This window comes from Ceratotherium simum, chromosome 10 (assembly GCF_057802395.1).
Source record: "Ceratotherium simum simum isolate JZ-2026a chromosome 10, ASM5780239v1, whole genome shotgun sequence".
Lineage (NCBI taxonomy): Eukaryota > Metazoa > Chordata > Mammalia > Perissodactyla > Rhinocerotidae > Ceratotherium > Ceratotherium simum.
The window spans coordinates 81,874,124-81,896,418 of record NC_141909.1 but is presented as its reverse complement, the minus strand read 5'-3'; the positions used below and the strand labels follow the sequence as shown (position 1 = coordinate 81,896,418).

General features: G+C 38.4%; 1 protein-coding gene across 12 annotated transcripts in view; it reads left to right on the top strand.

Moving 5' to 3' along the window:
* Window positions 1-22,295, top strand: part of IFT88 (intraflagellar transport 88) — a 123,649-nt gene that overhangs the window by 87,615 nt on the left and 13,739 nt on the right. For all 12 annotated transcript variants that reach the window (XM_087436330.1, XM_004435246.3, XM_087436328.1 and 9 more), the window contains one exon: window positions 9,406-9,472. In XM_087436330.1, coding sequence (XP_087292456.1) covers window positions 9,406-9,472 — 67 coding nt within the window. The remainder of the gene's footprint in view (window positions 1-9,405; window positions 9,473-22,295) is intronic.

Here is a 22,295-nt window from a genome sequence, read left to right as displayed (position 1 = left end):
AATATTCATATGGGATAATGAATTTAACTGTTATAAATTAATATATGAATGTCATTGAGACTGCTTTTCCTTTCTAATTACTACTCAGCCCCTTGATTCATCTTCCATCAAAATATTTATATATTCATCAAGTATAGTCAACTTTTGTCTATTTGTCTCATAGACCTGACTTCTAATCCTTATATAGTACTCACCAAAATAATTCCCTAATGGCTTAATTAAGAATACTTTAGTTAATTTGTATGAATTACCATTGACGCGCTTAGATTATCCAATGTTTATCTTACCTATTTACCTAAATTATTAATGTCTTACTATGCTTGAGCATATGCTTTTTGTATTTTATCACTGCTTTCATTGTAATCTGTATAAAACTCAATGTCATTTAGATATCTTCTATTATTATAGCTTCTCCCTAATATCTTTCCCTCAAACGTTGTTATTCCTTAATCTTCCTTTAGAGTTAAAGTCACAGTCCTCATCCACAGAGCACTTTCTTTTCAATTTCCTTGAAATCCATTTCTCTATTATTCTTCGGTAATCCTCATTAAATCTTACATCAAAGAAACATTTTCTTGATGTTTTCTCAGTTGTGTTTTGCTTATAAACACAAAGTGGAGAGGGAAAATTGGTGGAAAAGATAGATCCGAAGAACACAAGAGGCTTAAAGGGAAAGAATTCTCATATATCTGGGAGCTAACTTCTCAGTTAATAGTTGCATATCCCATTTCAATTTGTCTGTCTGAGATTGTGAGCCCATGAGGCAGGGCATTCTATTTCCTGGCTTGTATAGTGCATAAAACACTATTAGTTATGAAACAAAATATAATTAATAAACTTCTGAATTAAGGATGCTCTCCTTTTCTAAATTTGAACTTAAGACTTCATATTTTTTCTGTACGTTTCTTGTTTAGAATCTGTCCCAATGAAAAACTAACATTTTTCCTATGTAAGTAGAATTTCTTCATAAAATCATTATTAACGCCTGCATAATACCCTGTTGTGCAAATATATCTTGACTTCTTCAAACATTTCCACATTGTTAGACAAGTCATGTTTCTTTTTTATAGTTGGTAACTTTCTATGATCTAATTTTCAGGTGCTTCTTTCTAAAGCTCTGTTGGCCTCTATGATTATTTGTAGGAGAGCTCTTCCATATTGTTGACTTGAGACATTTTGTGAAATAGCCGTGTAATTGAAACTAGGGATATCTATAGAGAGTCACATCATACCTTTACCTGGAGCTGTTAGAAAGAATACAAAATTGACCCTCAGTTTTTATCTCTTCCTTTTCTCTGGAAGTGCTGACAATTGCAGAAGTTTGGCAGCAGGAGGGCAAAGGAGAAATAAAGAGCGTGGATAACCTGTTGCTGAATAGTGTTAGTAATATTCATGTTTTTGGTTACCGTTTTCTCTGTAATTCTATTTTATTACATCCGCTTAACTAGACATTAATAATAACAGCTAACATTTATTGATTACATGATAAGTGCAGGCACTATTCTAAGCACTTTGCATGTGTTAACTAATTTAATCATCGCAATAATCCTATGATGTTGGATATGGTTTTATTATTATTGGTTTTTTGTTTGTTTATTTCTTTTCGGTGAGGAAGATTAGCCCTGAGCTAACATCTGTTGCCAATCCTCCTCTCTTTGCTGAGGAAGATTGGCCCTGGGCTAACATCTATGCCCATCTTCCCCTACTTCATATGTGGGTCGCCTGCCGTAGCATGGCTTGATAAGCAGTGCGTAGGTCCACGCCCAGGATCCAAACCTGCAAACCCTGGGCCACTGAAGTAGAGCGTGCGAGCTTAACACCTACACCACCAGGCCAGCCCCATATTATTACTGTTTTTTGCAAATGAGAAAACTGAGTCCCATAGTTGCTAAGTAACTTTCTTCAGGTCACACAGCTATGGGGAGCAGAACTAGGATTCAGATCCCGTCAGGCTGGCTTCCAAGTCCAGGCTTCTGACTACTGTGCCTCTTACTACCTTATGAATAGTAGAGAAATAAGATGATGCAATTAATTATTTTCAGTTAATATATATTCCTTACTTATTCTGCATCCAGAAAAGTTGGTAACTCATACCATGAATCAGATTAAGATGGACCTTGCCATCAGCTCACCATAATTTGATTAGGAGTTAGGGTCTCCGAAGAGTGCTATTCAAGTGTGGTTTGTCGACCAGTAGAGCCTCAGCATCATCTAGGCACTTCTTAGAATTACAGACTCTTGCCCCCACTCCAGACCTACCCAAACCCTACCCTAGAATTAAAATCTCTGGGTGTGGAGTCCAAGAACCTGTGTATTTGTTTTTTTAAACAAGTTCTATAGGTAATTTTTATATTCGCTAAAGTTTGAGAAGAACTAGAGTTTATGCTCCCAAAGAGTCACCTTGCAAATGATTAAATACTAGCTCAGGATATGGAATTTGATTTAAGGAGAGAGGAGAAAAGGTAGACTAAAATAAATCAGGCCATGGCTTCTTTTTTTAATTGTTTACAAATGGAAAAAGACTTGTGTAGACCTAAGAAAGAAGGATAAATTGATTCAGGTTTATGTGGGTCAGGATAATGTATCTCCCTGAGCCCCTAACTCCTATTTTAAGTAAAACTGGAAGTTTTTATAGACAAATTTTTCAGAGAAACTCGTCCTTTTCCTGGAAGTATTGTGGAAAAAAGACTGTTCTCCCCTTTGTGCTTGGGGAACCCATGTTCTCGAGTAATTAGAAAACTTTGCACATTGTGTATTTATTAGTGCCAGCAGTAAGCAGTTCCAGGCACAGGGCTGTTGGCCAGACAAGAAAGAGCCACTCTGCCATGTCTGGACACTGTAAGCCCCATTGCAGTGTGAATTAGCCCCTGGTGGCACTGTAAGCCCCTTAGCAATGGTGTTTTTTAAGAGATATTTTGCATTTCTGCTTCACTAACACAAAAAACATTAGCTGCAAGGAATTCTGTCAAACTTGATTGTGTGTCTGGAAAAGAACAAAATGGGAAGACCAGGAGTTGAAGACTGAGTATTTCAAGAGAAAAATATCAGCCAAAATACCAAAGAGAATTAGAGGACAAAAGGAAATTATTAGGAGGTAAAAGAAAATGGATAAAGAAATAATTTAAAAAATACAGAAAGTTTTAGTTGCTAGTCCAAAAATAGAAGTATATTAGTAATTCATTCCCTTTTTCTTTTGTGAGGAAGATCAGCCCTGAGCTAACGTGCGATGCCAATCCTCCTCTTTTTTGCTGAGGAAGATTGGCCCTGGGCTAACATCCGTGCCCATCTTCCTCTACTTTATATGGGATGCCGCCACAGCATGGCTTGACAAGCGGTGCGTCGGTGCGTGCCCGGGATCCGAACCTACAAACCCCGGGCTGCCTGCAGCGGAGCGTGCACACTTAACTGCTGCACCACCAGACCAGCCCAATTCATTCCCTTTTTAAAATTGAATTTCTAAATTTGTAAAATATTCAAATAGAGAAATGCTGTCCCAATATTTGCTATTTTTCCCCCAAAGAAATCAGCAATTTCAAGAAATGCTTTCTTTTGTCCAAATTGACAAACTGTCATGTGACATTCAAAACTAATATAAAATGTAGTTGATACTTATCCCCAAATTTCCAGTTATTACCAAAAAACAATGAAGATGAGTATACAATCTAGTTGAGCAGAAACCGTTTCTTAAAAGGAAAGAGATTCGGTATTAAGATCTCATTAAGGCAGAACTTTAAAATTGCAGAAAAAATGCTAAATTTTAAAAGTTTGTATATGTAATGAAAACTGCAAGAATGTCTTGCACATTTTATGCACTATTGCATTTACAAAGTTCAACAAAAATATAGAAGAGAATATATATCCTTGGTAACAAATTTGTGTTTATCTAAGTATTGATTACATTTTCCAAGGTAAGATTACCAATCACTTCTTTTGTTAAAACCCATTGATTTCAATGCTTTCATGCATTGCCTTGTGTTAGTTCCTTACTTCATCAGTTCGGGAAGCAGCTATTACAATCTGCTGTGCGTTGTGGAAGATAGAGTGATGTGTACGAGTTGGTCAGCGCACAAGGTGCTCATCAAATGGGAGAATAAGATGAACACAAGTTACTCGGCCGCACAGCACAGAGAGATGTAGCATGTAAGGAGAACATCAAGAGCTATGAAAGTGGAGAGGTGGAGGAGTTCAGCTTGACGTGAGGGAATCAGAGGTGGTTCCTGGAGGAGCTAGTCTTTGGAGTAGGTATGAGTAGATGCTTGGAGTTTGATCTGCAGAGGAAAAAGTGTGAGCAGAGGTCTGAGGGCAGGAAGTTACAGCCACGTTCATGGATTCTTTGGAGTTGAGGCCACAAAGAAATGTCTTCAATTCTATTTTCTCTTGAACTTGAAGTCAGAGCCAGTTTTCTTAAGAATTCTTAACTAGGCAACAAGTAACTGCTCCTTGTTCTGTTTGAGAAAAATCTAATTCTTATGGAATAAAAGCATGCTATGGTAGACAGAACCCTGGACTTTTCTCCTGGCTTGACCATTGGTCAGCTCTGTGACCTGGAATGGACATTTATCGTTTCTGGACCTCATTTTCATTAGCTGGAAAGTATGGATAGCGTTCTTGATCAGTACTTCTCAAACTGTCTGTGGTGAAGTTATTTTTTTTCCTCAATCTGTCACTGACATTTCTAGGAAAATGTTCATGTACGTGGATGTCAGAAATCTCAAATCGCTGTGCAAGTTTGTAAACCCTCATCCTTGAATTCTGTTTTCACCTCATCAAGGGCAGGTGATGTTTTGTGGGCTGGCAGTGCTGGCAGTGTTTTCATACCACACCTTGAGTAGCACTGTTCTAGGTGATCTATAAGGATACATCAGCTTTTAAAGGCTCTGATTTTATTTGAATTCCAGAAGAGTAGTATATGACATTTATGATCATGTATTCATATTGAAGAGTAGGTTTAAAGGGAAAAAAATGTTTATTTTTCACTCTCAACATTTATTTATTTAATTTGTTCTATTATTTTATTTGTGTCTACTGTGCTCTTCTATGTCCCTTCTCTCATATTTTTTTCAAAATGGGAATGGCATCATTTTTTTCAGAATAGAAATGCCGTCTTTTTTCATATTATTAAAAAAAATTCTTTTAAAAATTCAGGTAGATTACTTTTATAAGTAATATTTTAATACAAATAAAAATATGTAAAAAAAATGATAATCATCCATCCCATCATTTTGAGATCATTATTAGCATTTTGGTATATATCTTTCCAGGCATTTTTATAAATATATACAAACATGTATTAATACATATGTTTTTTAAATGGGACTTTTTTTTACAAAAATGGAATTTTTGCAAAAATACTGTCTATAACCTGCTTTTTCTCCTCACTTAGCAAAATAACATGGACAGCTTTCCATGTCAATAAATACAGATCTCTGTCATTTTTTTTTATTTCATATTCCATTATGTGGCTGTTTCCTTTATGTTTTAGTGTTGATGTGATGAGAATCATTTTTCTCAATTATTGTTTCATTTCAATGCTTTCTCTGTTATCTACCATCAAGCCTTACCTCACACCACTCCACAGTGAATATGAATTCCCGTGAACTTTATTTAGTGTTAAAACTCTGAGAAGATGGAATAGATATTTCTCCTATTCAAAATCTTCATATACCATATGATGAGAACATCAATATGACTGTGTTTAACAAATATTTATTGTGCTTGGTATTGTGCTAGATCTGAGGTGAGTGATGTGTCAGTGTAAAACAGGGTCCTGGGAGTCTGTGGTCTAGTGGCAAGAGAGCCTGTCTTGAAAGAGTGTCTCTGCCCTTTGTGCCCTGGGGACAGCAGGAGCCACCATGGCCAGGAGCATTTACTGTGGAGGGTAGAGCTTAAGCTTCAGGCCCTCATTTGCATTGGCCCCTTATAAATAAATTTTTATTGTTGTACCTATTTTATTTTCATAGTTTTATATTCTCTTTCTCCTAAAACTATAAGCTCTTCCCCCAGACTCTAAGCTTCAGGCCCTGCAAAATCTGGCATTTACCCCACTGTCATTATTCTCTTTCCTCCCAGCTGAAGATCTACAATAAGTTATCTACACTTGATCTTTATTTTTCTCACGTCCTAGGTACCCTTCGAATCAATGTAACCTTGGTGCTTTCCATTCATGCAGCTAAAATTACCCTCACTAAGATTGATCACCTCTATGTTGATAAATATAATGGGCACTTTTTAATTTTCACTTTGCCTGACTTAGCAGCAACTCTGTGTTTATAGCCTCTGTAACACGCCCCCTCTCCTGGTTTCCTTTAGTTCCTCAGGGCTCCACCCAGGCCCACTTCACCTCTCACCACACGCTTGATGGACAAGACCAGCTCCCAGGCCAACTGTGGGATACACAGGTGCATCAAGGAGTCTGAGTCTGCTCCATCCACCAGGCACACCATTGCCTTGTGGGACCACCACTTGCAGTGGCTCTGTCCTTTGAGGGCTTTACTCTGCATCTGCTAAGGAAGAAATTAGATCATGACTGAAAACACTGATGATCAAACCTCTACAGAGTAAATGGTAGGAGAGATGAGAAGTTAACTGAGTCTTGACACTTCATATTTCTTTGAAGTTAGACCCTTATCAAACTAATGTTTTGATAAATGTTTTGGTTTTACTTTTGAAATTGCCATGTCTGTAACTTCCACATGAAATCATTGCTACAGCTAATATAGCTATTGGTAAACAAGATTCATTATGGTGGAATTCATTGATTTGCAATGGCAAAGAGGTATTCAGTTGAAACAGGATAAAAACCCACATTCTCTGCCTACAGGAGAGTGGTAAAGGAGAAAGATAAGCAAGCAGGGCAGGACCATGAGTGTGAAGAGTGCATGGGTGCTGGTGAACACACTGAATGAGCACCCACCTGGGACACACAGGGGAGTCTCCCTGAGGAGATAAGTGGAGCTGAGCCTTTAAGGAGAAGTGAGAGCTGGAAAGAAGATGAAGAAGGGCATGGCAGACAAAGGGAGTTCCATGGAGGAAGGCAGTTAGCAAATCCAAGGAGATGCAGGCAGCCTTTCATTCACGAAGTAGGAGGGGCAGTCGGTTGCCGGAAGTGAAGAGGACAGAATATGGTGGTGTTAGAAAGGTGCTGGCTCCCATGGGGTGTGGCTGAGGACTCTGAACCAGCAGTGGGGAGGCCCCTGGAGGCTGACACTGTCCACATGCTTACGTGATTTGTCTCCAGCAGGGCACAGTGTCCTAGGAGTAGAAGAGGAAAAAGGGAAGTCTTGAATCAAACCAGGTTTTAGGTTTCTCTTGGTAAGGAAGCAAACTGACAGGAAGACAGGCCAGGGACTTGGAAGTCCTGATGTGGATGTACTTAAAGTGGTAGGATGATTCTAAACTGGAAAAAAGAGTAAGGATTTAAAGGGATTAATTAGGAGAAGAAGGATGAGAGTCAAAGGATTGGAAAGTTCTAGATGAGAGCAAGGAACAGGTGTAATGGGGGTAAGGAGTGTAGTGATCATGGGAAGTGCTCACTTTCCTAAATTGTTCTCTTCTAAACTTATGGTTACTTAAGCAGGATGCAAGATATTTTCTCACATTTAATTTGAAAAAATTTCAAGTTATATGGGCATTTGTCTTTATGAGTTTAATTATTTTAGCATTATATAGGTCTTTTAGATATGCTGGAGATTATTAATCTATGGGTAGATGAAAACCAAGTTTTGAAATAAAATCTGATTGTATGTGTTTAAATTTTTATCTTGTTACATCATTTTTAAATTGTCTTTTGTTTGTGAAAGCAAGAGGAAAGATAGGGTTTCAAGGGAGGTTTCTTTTCTTTGTAATAGAAAAAACTTGAGGGGCCAGCCCAGTGGCGCAAGCGGTTAAGTGCATGCGCTTTACTTCGGTGGCCCAAGGGTCACAGGTTTGGATCCCAGGTGTGCACCAACGCACTGTTTGTCAAAGCCATGCTGTGGCTGCGTCCTATATAAAGTGGAAGAAGATGGGCACGGATGTTAGCTCAGGGCCAACCTGCCTCAGCAAAAAAAAAAAAAAAAGAGGAGGATTGGCATCGGATGTTAGCTCAGGGCTGATCTTGCCCACAAAAAAAAAAGAGAAAGAAAAAACTTGAGCACGTTTACATATATTTGAAAGTCCTGAGCTTTAGGAGAGTGTTTCATTTTACAGAAATAAGTCCTGAATTATCGAAAGGAAATGTTTTTTTATTCCTAGCAGACCACAGTGTCAATAACCTCATCCATGACCTATAATTTATAAATATTTGGGGAGTTGTCAGGGTTGAGGGAATGAATAATTTGTCCTTTGAATTAAATATGAAATTATTGTTATATTATTGAATATCTAAATGATATCAACCTATGTTAAGAAATTTTAATTCAATTGTACAGTAAATTTTTGTCAAAAGCTATCTGTTTATGTTTACTAACTACCCTGTATCTCTAAATGAACCATATACATATACTGGCAGTGTGACTTAAAGCAGATTCGGTGTTAATACAGAAATTCTAGCACTTAGGCAAAACATGAAATAACAATAAAATGTAAAAAAGAAACCTAAGAATATCACAGCTTGGAGATATTTCTTGTGTTTTAAGGGTGAGTTTATATCTTAAGAAAGTAGACTCTTGAACAGATCTTAGATATTTTGTGAGATTTTAATAGTGCCTTTATTATAGAAGTTGAAAAAAAAAGCCATTTTACCTTTTTTTCCCTGAAATAGTTTGGGTCCAACCATTATAGAGTAGGACTAATGCAGGAAATAGCCGTTTTGTAGATTCTCTTCTTCTCCTCTTCCCCCACCTTAAACTATTATGTTTAAAACCCAGTCTTTCACATAAAGAAAATATTTGGTTTTTAAGTTGTTTGTATAAGCAAAGTTTACACTGCACTTCTAAATGTCAGTGCCAGGGGCCGGCCCCGTGGCTTAGCGGTTAAGTGCGCGCGCTCCGCTGCTGGCGGCCCGGGTTCGGATCCCGGGCGAGCACCGACACACCGCTTCTCCGGCCATGCTGAGGCCGCGTCCCACATACAGCAACTAGAATGGATGTGCAACTACGACATACAACTATCTACTGGGGCTTTGGGGGAAAAATAAATAAATAAAATCTTTAAAAAAAAAAAAAATAAATGTCAGTGCCATTTGAGTATTTAGTAAGAAGGACTGATGAAGGGGATAGCTTTGAACCCTTTACTCAACAAAACACTTGGTCTTTTTCCCTATAGAATCAACTCTCAGGTAACAATCAGTTTGAACCTAGCTTTTAGGAAAGTAGGAACAGCTAAGTCTTCAGAGTTACATAGTAACATTAATTTAAAAAATCAACATTTAGTTATATTCAACTTTGAAGGAATATCACTTATTCTTTTAAACTCATCTTGTTCTAGCGCATAAAATCTGGCAGAGATGGCAGTGGGGGTCCCCGCAGCAGAAGAGAGGGGAGTGCTGGCAGTGGTAAGTAATGTCCTGTTGCCTTCAAATACTGGATGTAACAGGTTTCTAGTACATGGGCATCTAGAAACACCTTGAAATAATCCAGAAATGTCCTTTATCTATTTGTTTGTTTGTTTTGTACACAGTAAAACCTCACTTATTCTAATTAATTTTGTAAGCAGTCTGATATGTAAATTGAGTATTTGTAAATGTTAGCAGATCTTAGTTCTCACCTATTTCTGATAATTGAATGATAAACAAGTTCACATTGGATAAATTATCATAGATGTCCATACTAATGAGGTTTTCCTTTGTTACATTTTAAGGAAGTACCATGATAAGTAAGATGGTTTTGTAGAATGCTGACAGTCCTGAATCTTTAGTCTCACTTTTAGTGTAGAAGTAGTGCCAGTCTGGGGATTAGGAGATAGGGTTCTAGTCCTGGGCTTGATTATGACACCATATGTCTTTGGACCAACCACGTAAATGCTGTAGGCTTTAGGTGATTTCTAAAGTACTTTACATCTCTAAATTCCTTGACTCTGTGACTGCTTGTGACATCATTACTTAACAAGGAGGATTGTTAAGTTTCCCTTCCCTTTTTCCCCATCAACAAAATCTACTAATTTCTCAAGCATAAGTTAAACTTAGTAGAAATTTGGTGGTTTTAAAGAAAATAATTGGAAAAGTAAACGTTAAATTGGGATCTATAAATATAGCTACATTTTCTCACATCCATACTTAGCCCAGGTGCATATAACTACCCAGCTGCATTCTGTTATATCTGTGATCTAGGAGTCAGAACAAAGAAAAATGTAACCTTTAGTTTAGGTCAGCCTTTCTCTCATTCATTCACAAACACTTATTGGATGCATACGAGGTGCCAGACAAACACTGTGCTAAGTGCCAAGGGCATTTAATTTAATTTCCCTGTGCTCAAGGAAATTGGAATCTAATTGGAAAGATACACAAGTTTCTAATGCTGCTGAGAGTACTGCCATGATAGGGAAATGCACATGTGTTTTCTAAGTTTCCTAGGGATAGAAACTTGAACCAAGTCAAAGATTCTTTCTTGAGTTTTCAGAGCTCTGCTTTGCCAAATATGTTTAGGCAGTTACAATCATCAGTGGCATCTAGTTCTAAAGAGACGATTTGATTCTCCAAGGATCTGTCCAACTTCTGCAGCTGAACCTCACAGTCCTGGCCTGTTTACCCTTACGTCACAGGAACCATTGCCAAGAGCTTGAGAAATTAGTACAAGCATCGAGACTGAGTCTTAAGAGTGCCAAGGGCAGTCTGCCACATCAAGGAGTTTTCAAGGAAAAGATTTCCTGTCTCATCAGCCTTCCATGGTCATGATGGACACTGATGTGTCCATACTGTCCCCTAGCCCTTAGATATCACCTCACTTCTGCCACTCCCCTCTCCAGCTCCTGTTTTAATGTAGTCATTTGACTGTCTGGGGTTGGATTTAGCTGAGTCTGAGAGATCTGTCCCAGTAGTTCTCCATAAGCCAGAGGCAGCTCTACAGTCGCACACCCTTTCTCCAGAGCCTCTGGGGCAGTGTGTTGTGGAATTCAGCGTTTTTTGGAGTTTAGAAAAGTAGTATGGTGCATTAGCCACATATCATGTCATAGCCATGGGGAGCACCTCATAGTCAAACAGTATTATTAATTCAGTGAAGCATGAATATTCACACTAAGGATAAACAATGGCTAAAAATAGCTTCAGGTCAAGTCAGAGTTTGTGCCCAGGAAGTTTACATGTTGCCACCTGAAAACTTGGATTTCAGGGCTCTTTGGAATTTGCAATTGTAGTTGAGGTATCATGGACCTGGATGTACCAAAAATACTCTTAATGGCCAAGAAGTCAGCAAACAAGGCATTGTGCATCAGTTAAAAGAAATCTGGAAAGTTCACCAGACAACTTGCTGTTGCTTGTTCATCCTTGCTCTTAGGAAGCAGGCAATCTGTGATATGAGCTCTTTTGAAATTGAGTGTCCCTTTAAGGAGTAATTGTCTTGAGTAACCCCCAGGGAAGTATTAATTATTTATTAAAATTTTAGGACCAGATTCACCACCTCTAAGGATCCTACACTTCCCTCTAAAAATCTTAAGTTCAGAGTAACCAACTAGGCCCTCCCCAAAACACCAACAACCTTAGGTTAAGTTCTCAGAATTCCTTGGTAATTCATAAGCTTATGAAATGTCTCCAGTGTTAGCCCCTAAACCTGAGCCTGAGTTACCCAAATATCTTCACTTTGAAAATCTGCTTCAGAAACATCAGGACCTCCTAAGGAGATGGGAGGGAATGCCCTAAGAACTGTTGAATTGGGGGCCAGCCCCGTGGCATAGCGGTTAAGTGTGCGTGCTCCGCTGCTGGTGGTCCTGGGGTTTGGATCCCGGGTGCCCAGCGATGCACAGTTTGTCAGGCCATGCTGTGGCGGCATCCCACATAAAATGGAGGAAGATGGGCACGGATGTTAGCCCAGGGCCAGTCTTCCTCAGCAAAAAGAGGAGGAACAGCATGGATGTTAGCTCAGAGCTGATCTTCCTCACACACACACAAAAAAACTGTTGACTAGGCTGGTACTGACCCACCGCCCAGAGGACAGTGTCTAGACTCCTACCCCAAGAAAGTATCCTCAGGCCTACTCCAGCATCTGCCTCTCAGAAACATCAGAAGGGTCAAGGTGTGCCTCAGAACAAAATGAGAGTGCTTCATCTGCGCCTGGGGCCTCCTCCACAGTCAGGGTTGGATCAGTGAAGAAAAGACTGATGATGTAGAAGAGGTAAGGCTGCCCCAGATCTGATGCAGGGAAAGAGAGGCCTTTCTGTTAAAAATTGACCACTTAGTCCTGGCCTTCCCCACTGCTGCTTTTTCTTTTTCTTTTCTAGTAAGTTTTCCTTTCTCTGATCCAGTCCATTTCAGTCCAACACAAATAGTCAATTCTAGTGCACAAACAAGCTTTTTTCCACATGAGAGAATTTTGGAGTAGAAGCTCTACATTACTGAAGCATTTGTACAAGCTGGGTTTCATGTTGCTTGGTTCTCTTTGCACAAGTTTAAAGCACTAAACAGTTCTTTCCCGGGGTACTTGCTTGCTTTCTTTTTTCTCCTACCATTTGCCATTTTGTTCCTTATTTCCTAATATCTCGAGTTATATATCGTCCCAGACTTCTTCATTTTGTCCTGCAGCCCAAGTTTGAATGCCTCTTTCGATGACCTTGCTGGTTCCACCCTGACACTTTTTCAAGATTCATGTTTTCTGCCTCCTTTCTCCAGTTTGCAGCACACACCACAATGCAAGGCTGTCCCTGGCTTTGAAATCTGAAATAAACCATGCTATGGCTCCCTCTCTTGCTTTCTCATTCCTTTTGCCTTGTGGGGCCCTCCCCAGAGCACCCTGTAGCACACCGTGGATGTACCCCATCTTCACTAGTGGTCTCCCTCCCCACGTACCACCAGCACCAGTCACTCTGTGGATAGTGGTCACTTATCCATTCATCATACTCCTCTCGGGAACTCCCGGTACAAACGTAAAGGCAAAGGTAGCCCCAGTGTCATCCGTCTTCCACCCCTAACCCATAAAACCTAGAGATGCACATTTACATCTCAACATGGAAATATTTGGCCCTTCTCTCTGGGTTCCCACAGTTCAGATAGGAGAAAGGGACAGTTTTTTATATGAATCCAAATGAGGCCAGCCTTAAGCTAGTTTAAGTGTCAGCTGTTAGGGGCTGGCCCGGTGGCACAAGTGGTTAAGTGCGTGCACTCCGCTTCGGCGGCCTGGGGTTCACCGGTTTGGATCCCGGGCACGCAGTGACTCACTGCTTGTCGAGCCATGCTGTGGCAGCGTCCCATACAAAGTAGAGGAAGATGGGCATGGATGTTAGCCCAGGGCCACTCTTCCTCAGCAAAAAGAGGAGGATTGGCATCGATTGTTAGCTCAGGGCTAATCTTCCTCACACACACAAAAGAAGTATAATATGTTAGAATAAATGCAGTGCCTACAACTAGATTTTTAAAGTATTGCCTAGGAGAGAGGACCATAGGGAACTTATATATCAGAATTATTCGTTTCTTTAAAATAGCTATTTCTGAAATGCTTGAGGGCCCTTGAGAATTGTTCTTTTTTTCTGGATCAGACTAGTCTCATTTCATTGCAGCCTTATTTTTGCTGTTAATTTGTTTAATAAACCTCAGCTCCCTTCCTCTTCAGTGGTTCTCAAATTTTAGCATGTATCAGAATCACCTGGAAGCCTTGTTAAAACAGATTGCCGAACTCCAGCTTCAGCATTTCTGAATCAGTCAGTTTGATGGGCCTAAGAATTTGCATTTCTGATAAGGTCCCAGCTGATGCTGCTGGTCCTGGGACCACACGTTGAGAACCACTGTTGTATCTTAAATGAGATAACACAAGATTATCTTGTATGTGATATAGTGTATATAAAAATTTCCCTGCTACTAGTACCACCAAAGTCAAACTCACAGTATGTAGCGGTCTGTAGTCATCCAGCCTCCAGCTCACGCCCTGGGTCTGTGACTTCCGAGTGGGTTACTCTGAGAGGTGATGTGAGCATTACATGCACAACCCATGGAAGGGGCTCAGCACAGTGCCTGGCACACACTGGATGCTGAGTAAATGGTAGCTGTTATTATTATTAGTTAATACAAATTGCATTAAAAAGCAATAGTGTAGGGCCGGCCCGGTGGTGTAGCGGTTAAGTTTGCGTGTTCCACTTCGGTGGCCTGCGGTTCACCGGTTCGGATCCTGGGTGCAGACCTACTCACCACTCATCAAGCCATGCTGAGGCGGCATCGCACATAGAAATACTAGAAGCACCTACAACTACGATATGCAACGATGTACTGGGGGCTTTGGGGAGAAAAAAGAAAAGAGGAAGAGTGGCAACAGATGTTAGCTCAGGGCCAGTCTTCCTCAAAAACAAAAAGAAGAAATTTTAAAAAGCAATAGTGTTGGGCCGGCCCCGTGGCTTAGCGGTTAAGTGCGTGTGCTCCACTGCTGGCAGCCCGGGTTCGGATCCCGGGCGCGCACCGACGCACTGCTTCTCTGGCCATGCTGAGGCTGCGTCCCACTTACAGCAACTAGAGGGATGTGCAACTATGACATACAACTATCTACTGGGGCTTTGGGGGGAAAAATAAATAAAATTAAAAATAAATAAATAAATAAAAAGCAATAGTGCTTAGTTTAGAATTTTGAATATCCATTCCAGGATTTTCAGTACAGTCATGTACCATATAATGATGTTTTTTGCTCAATGACAGTCAGCATCTACTACAGTGGTCCTGTAAGATTAGTAACATACAGCCTAGGTGTGTAGTAGGCTATACCATCTTGGTTTGTGTAAGTACACAAACTAGGATGTTCACACAACAATGAAATCGCACAACGATGCATTTCTCAGAACATATCCCTGTCATTAAGCAATGCATGACTGTACTTCAGTTTGTTTTTACAGAATTAGCTTAAAATGAAATGAACTTCTTAAGTACTTGAAATAAAACTGCATTACTTTTTTAAATGCAAATTTTGGGTTAAGGTTTTAGCAACTCAGTGCCAAAACATCAATCACTTCAGAAGAAAAATTAAATTGTCACACTGAAAGTCAACTACCATAATTAGGTTAGATCTATATTCTACAAGTTCAAACTCTTGATAGTCAACATATATATAGTCCACATGGATAAACTAGAGGGGAGTAACCCTGTTCCTTCCTAGTGTATTAGCTGCATTTGAAAGGCCAGGAAATCCACAGAAGGCAACTGCTTCTCATGTGTATCTGTCCTCAAGAAACAAGAATGCCTTCTTGTACAGCGTCTTCTCTTTTAGCATGATTAGTAGCATTTTGCGACTTATTTTGAGTACTGTGTTTTAAGGTTTCATTTTAAAATTTTTTGTTTACTCCATGTGATAGTTAATGATTTGCTGCATTTTTTAGTTTAATTTTTATTATGTCTTGGGTGTAAACTTTTCCTATGAAAATATATCTCTTAATTTTATACTAAAAATAATTTTATAATGAAAATCAGTAGGATAATACGACTCTGAACAGAAATTCACTTTAAGGTCAACTTTCTGAGGAACATGTGTTTTATAAAGGACGTTGTAACCATGTTTTCTTTTTTTGTTTTTTTCAATTCCATACTTCTAAGTTTATTTCTGGAGTAACCATATTTTCTTTTATTTTAAAAAAGCAAATTTTTATTTGAAGATACTAGTCCAAGGGTGAGCCAGTTCTTTGACTAGAATACCTTTCCACAGTTTTGCTGAGCCTCAGTGGTGTCACAAGCAAAGAGTGAACACCTCAGGCTTAGTGCCCTCCACATATGAAGAGAGAAAAGAGTACTGTCTGAGAAGGTGAGGTAGAAAAAGCACATGGGAATACTTCTCAACTCAAAGAATCAAATCAACAAAACGTAGCTGATCTCCTGGGAAAAAGAGAGTCAGTATGTATAGGGCAAAAAAAGCCCTGAGAAGCCAGAAGAGCTGAAGTGTCTTGTTTCTTAAGAGGATCACTCCTGTCAGCTTCAGTCCCAACGTAAGCACCCTCTTCACCCCAGAAATCTAAAGAGTAATTGTGCTGGACACTCTGGTATCTAAGTACTTTGAAGCTTATACCACAAAGGGAGCTTTATTAGTTATAAATATTAGAAGAGAGTTAACAGCACTCACTGTAGCACCGAAGTATTCTCTGTATCACAAATCCTGAAGAAAATTGTCTAGGTTAGTCTGCCCTGCTGGTCTAATGCTAATGTGTCACCTGTTTTCTGGTACAGTGATTCTCTAAGCCAGCAGGGGGGATGATCCACAAACTTTTTCTGTAAGGGGCCAGATAGTAGATAGTTTAGGCTTGAGGGTCATATCCATTCTTACCACTGTTGCGAAGGCAGACAAATATGTAAATGAATGGATGTGTCTGGGCTCTCTCAAGTTTTGTCTTTGGACACTGAAATTTGCAAGTCATATAAATTTCATGTGTCACAAAATAGTATTCTTCTGCTTTTTTTCCCAAACCATTTAAGAATGTATAAATCATTCTTATGTTGCTAAATGTACAATAACAGGGATGGGCCAGGTTTGGCCCACAGACTGTAGTTTGCTAATTCCTACTGTAAGCTAAACTCTCCATGAATATTCTTGGTAATGACAAGAGGGGGCCTAAGAATTACCTTTTTAATCAAAGCACTGGTTACAGATATCCAATCCAAAAATACAGCCTGTACAATAAGATTCTATATCATTGAACTTTTCCACTTAAAACTATCTTAGCTGTTTACATCTCAGCCACCTCCAGATATGTCACATGCATAGTAACAGAGTATATGAGATTTTGTGTCTTCAACAGACCATGCTCCTTTCCTCTGGCCCTTAGCTTATTGCCCTGCATTTGAGATTGTTGAAATTACTTCCTCAGTCCCGGTATACATGGATGTTGACATCCATGGACCCCCTTTTTCAAGTCACCACATCTTATGTGACCTTGGGCAAGTTACTTAATCTCTTTGTCACAGTTTCCTCATCAGTAAAATAAGAGTGAAACTAAGACCTACCTAATAGGGTTGTTGAGAGGAGGAGATGAATTAATACATGCAAAGCACTTAAAACAGTGCCTGACACAGGCAAGCACTCTGTGAGGGTGATTCCTATTTGTCAAAGGAGAACTTGGGCAGTACCTGAAATTCTATTGTCCACATCTCTGTATAGTGAGGGTCCATGTTCTTACCTCTACTTGACGTATGACCTTTGAGTTTTTTATTCTCAGTGTTTTTCCTACCACTACAGGGTCACATTTATCTGCACATGAAGGTAAATGTCAACAAATGTACTGCTGTCTTACTCTAGAGTTTATAAAAGAGGTGTTTTTTTAACAAAAATATTAGAAATTATATATACAAATGAGTGTTGTTTTCTAAAGTTACCGATTTGTAAAGCTGAGTATTTATTCCAGTAATACTGCTGTTAATCAAAACATTTGTGAAACTCTTCTTTTGGAATTTCCATTGGAGGCAGATTACAAAAAGCACAGGAAATCCAGTCTGAAAATTTTACAAATACATGTAATATATGTATTTAAATCTGATAAAATATGTAAAGTATATATATTACATATATCTATAAAATATATATACACACATATCTATATTTTATATATACATGTATGCACACACACACATACATGCACACATATTCCATCAGTTCTTTCTTCCCCCCTCTTTCCTTTCCTGTCTTTGTGCGTGTCTATCAACAAATAAGCATTTCTCAAGTTACTGACCATGGTAGGTACTCGATAAATATCAACTCCCTTCTAGCCTGTCCTTCTTCCATATCCTTTTTATATGTCAGGTATTGAGTTAAGTTCAAAGGCTTGATAGGATGCAAGATATAATAAAATATAATAAAAATATGATAGAGTAATCATCTACTTTGCTTACATCTTCACTGATTCCCTTCCCAGGCTCCCTCTTCACAGAGTGTTGCCTATTGCAGTGGCTATCAGAGTCATCTTTTCCAATTTGGATATATCCCTGTTAGCTGTTTTGTTGGGTAATAATACAATTAGATCAGTAGGAGTAGGGAGTAAGGGGTGAACGTAAACTGAGAATCACAGCTGTAACAATGTAAGAATGAGCTGAAATCCTCCAAGCAATGGGCCTTGTAAAATTACATGAGAATTGTGCCATCTGAGCTGATGATGCCATTACTGTCTTAGATGGTAGGGGCTGGGAGGTTACTTTGGATCCATAGCTGTGGTATGCTGCCCCTTAACTTTGGAAAGAGAAAGGGGCAAAGGAAGATCAACTTCCTCAAAACAAAAGAATAGGTCATTTGCAAGTCAGACTACAAAGTACCTAGAAGGAAATTGGATGATAGATTCATGCTAAAGGTCTCAAGAATGCTGTATAATATTCTTCAGTATTTCTAGATATAAAAAAAAATTTCCTATGGAATGAGAGCAGATATTCCTTATTGATTGCATCTTAGTAGGTGCTAAATTGACTATCATCTTGGGGATGGAAAAGAGAGACCAAAAATATTTTTTTAATGTCTAATGGATAGTGAAATCAGAGTTTACAGCTCACCAGGAGAGAATCATTTAAGAAGAGATTTGAAAGAGTAGGGGGCAGTGTGTTTGTAACATTGAGAGGAGTGGGAAAATTTTCTTAGAAGGTTTCATTTTGAATAGCACTTTCAACAAATAAGAAACTGGTAGGGCTGACAGTTGATAGGCTTCCTAAATTAAGGAGGGAGGTGTTGAAGAATTATCAGATATGTATTGATTAATTGGGCCTTGAAGACTTAAAAAGGCCATTAGATTTTTCGCCTAAGGTAGTGTTTGGTAGCCCTAAAGAAAGCAGTCTCAATGCACTGTGAGAGGCAGAAACCAGATTCCAGTGATTTAAGGAGTGAGTGGGATACAGGAAGCCCCAGAGCCTTGGATCATTTAACATAGCAGCTCCCAGAGATGATATAACTTCTGAGAAACAGTCTTATTTGCAAGTAAAGTACAATGAATAATAGTAATTATACAATATGGTTTCCTTTTTACTTTTCTGTAAACAAAGTAATATTCACTTAAAAGCATACTGAAATCAGTAAAATAAAAAAGCAGGAAAATCAGATTTTTTTAATTGGATTTTTATAGGTGTGGCATTATGGAAGTTAAAAGTTTAAGGTAAAAGTCACCCACAGACTAGGACTTGAAGGTAGTGGCCATGTCTTCTTTTCCTCTGCCATGTGTGGAACAGCTTAAGGTACTGAGTTGGAGCATAATTAATACTCATCAGAATTTTAAAATATTGCTGATGGTATTAAAGACAAAGAAATCTATATATTTTTCTTATTTTCATTACTAGTGTAAATATATTATGTACTCAATGATTTTACTAATGGTTTAGTAAATTTTAGAATTTAAATCTGATAAAATCTTTGGCATAATCTAATTCTGTTTAAAGAATTAACAAAAATAAAGTACATTGCTTTTCGTCGTCTCTTCACAGTTTTTTCCTGCCTTCAGTTTATCTACAAGTGTAAATAATTTTGATGCTCTTAACCATATTCTTTCTAAATAAGTAAAGACTGTCTTTTCTTGGAAACTGAATTCATTTTTATTTGAAGAGAACATTTGGTGAAAGTTTATGCTAGTTTATGGTACTTCTTATCTTTACTTAATTTGAATAGAGCCTATGTTGTCAAACTCACTTTCTCACAAAAAAAAAGAACTCAAAAACTGTAACATTCTAAAATGTTACAAATAGTTCACTTTCTTAGTATGAGTTGCCTCGTGAAAACATTTGTCACGGCAGGACGTAGGCTTCCGCCAGCAGAATTTTTCTCAAGTCTCAAGATTGCAAACTTGCTTCATAAGGCAAGAAGAGGGTCTAAGCACTTTTGGGGATAGGAGATGGGGCTAAAACATAGGACTGTGAAAAGAGACTGTGAGTTTACTTTGTCTAGATTTTTTTTTTTTTCTCATAATGCAGGTGTGGATTTATTAAGAAAGAAATCCTTTTCAGCATCGACTTTATGTAATAATGATAATAATGATGGCTTTTTTGACACAGAGGCTTTTATAACGTTTACAATAATCATGAATGTCCACAATGAGTATATTTTTCTTTTGAACTGTGATGTGGCTTTTAAAAGCAAATGGAATATTGTTATTTTATTTATTTATTTTTTAAATTTTTTGTTTATTGCAGTAACACTGGTTTATAACATTGTATAAATTTCAGGTGTACATCATTATACTTCTATTTCTGCATAGATTACATCATGTTCACCACCCAAATACTAATTACAACCCATCACCACACACATGTGCCTAATTATCCCTTTTGCCCTCCTCCCTTCCCCCTTCCCCTCTGGTAACCACCAATCCAATCTCTGTGTCTATGTGTTTGTTTATTGTTGTTGTTATCTACTACTTAATGAAGGAAATGATGCGGTGTTTGACCTTCTCACTCTGACTTATTTCACTTTGCATAATACCCTCAATGTCCATCCATGTTGTCACAAATGGCTGGATTTCATCGTTTCTTATGGCTGAGTAGTATTCCATTGTGTATATATACCACATCTTCTTTATCCATTCGTCCCTTGATGGGCACTTAGGTTGCTTCCAAGTCTTGGCTATTGTGAATAACGCTGCAATGAACACAGGGGTGGATGTATCTTTATGCGTTGGTGTTTTCAAGTTCTTTGGATAAATACCCAACAGTGGAATAGCTAGATCATGTGGTAGTTCTATCCTTGATTTTTTGAGGAATCTGCATACTGTTTTCTATAGTGGCTGCACCAGTTTGCACTCCCACCAGCAGTGTATGAGAGTTCCCTTCTCTCCACATCCTCTCCAACACATGTTGTTTCCTGTCTTGTTAATTATAGCCACTCTGACGGGCGTGAGGTGATATCTCATTGTAGTTTTGATTTGCATTTCCCTAATAGTTAATGATGTTGAACATCTTTTCATGTGCCTGTTGGCCATCTGTATATCTTCTTTGGAGAAATGTCTGTTCAGGTCTTTTGCCCATTTTTTAATTGGGTTGTTAGTTTTTTTGTTGTTGAGGTGCATGAGTTCTTTATATATTTTGGAGATTAAGCCCTTATCAGATGTATGGTTTGCAAATATCCTCTCCCAGTTGTTAGGTTGTCTTTTCGTTTTGTTGATGGTTTCCTTTGCTGTGCAGAAGCTTTTTAGTTTGATGTAGTCCCATTTGTTTATTTTTTCTATTGTTTTTCTTGCTCGGTCAGACATGGTGCTTGAAAATATGTTGCTAAGACCGATGTCGAAGAGCGTACAGCCTATGTTTTCTTCTAGAAGTTTCATAGTTTCAGGTCTTACACTGAAGTCTTTAATCCATTTCGAGTTAATTTTTGTGTATGGTGTAAGGTAAGAGTCTACTTTCATTTTTTTGCATATGGCTATCCAGTTTTCCCAACACCATTTGTTGAAGAGACTTTCTTTTCCCCATTGTATGTTCTTGGCTCCTTTGTCAAAGATTAGCTGTCCATAGATGTGTGGGTTTATTTCTGGGCTTTCGATTCTATTCCATTGATCTGTGTGTCTGTTTTTGTGCCAGTACCATGCTGTTTGGGTTACTATAGCTTTGTAGTGTATTTTGAAATCAAGGAGTGTGATACCTCCAGCTTTGTTCTTTTTTCTCAGGATTCCTTTAGCTATTCAGGGTCTTTTCTTGTTCCATATAAATTTTAGGATTCTTTGTTCTATTTCTGTGAAAAATGTTGTTGGAACTTTGATAGGGATTGCATTGAATCTATAGATGACTTTAGGAAGTATGGACATCTTACCTATGTTAATTCTTCCAATCCAGGAGCACGGAATATCTTTCCATTTCTTTGTGTCTTCTTCAGTTTCTTTCAGCAATGTTTTGTAGTTTTCCATGTACAACTCTTTCACCTCTTTGGTTAAGTTTATTCCTAGGTATTTTATTCTTTTTGTTGCAATTGTAAATGGGATGGTATTCTTAATTTGTCTTTCTGCTACTTCGTTGTTAGTGTATAGAAATGCAACTGATTTTTGTATGTTGATTTTGTATCCTGCAACTTTACCATATTCGTTTCTCACTTCTAAAAGTTTTCTGGTGGATTCTTTAGGGTTTTCTATATATAAAATCATGTCATCTGCAAATAGTGAGAGTTTCACTTCTTCCTTTCCAATTTGGATCCCTTTTATTTCTTTCTCTTGCCTGATTGCTCTGGCTAGAACTTCCAGTACTATGTTAAATAAGAGTGGTGACAGTGGGCATCCTTGTCTGGTTCCTGTTCTTAGAGAGATAGCTTTCAGTTTTTCACCAT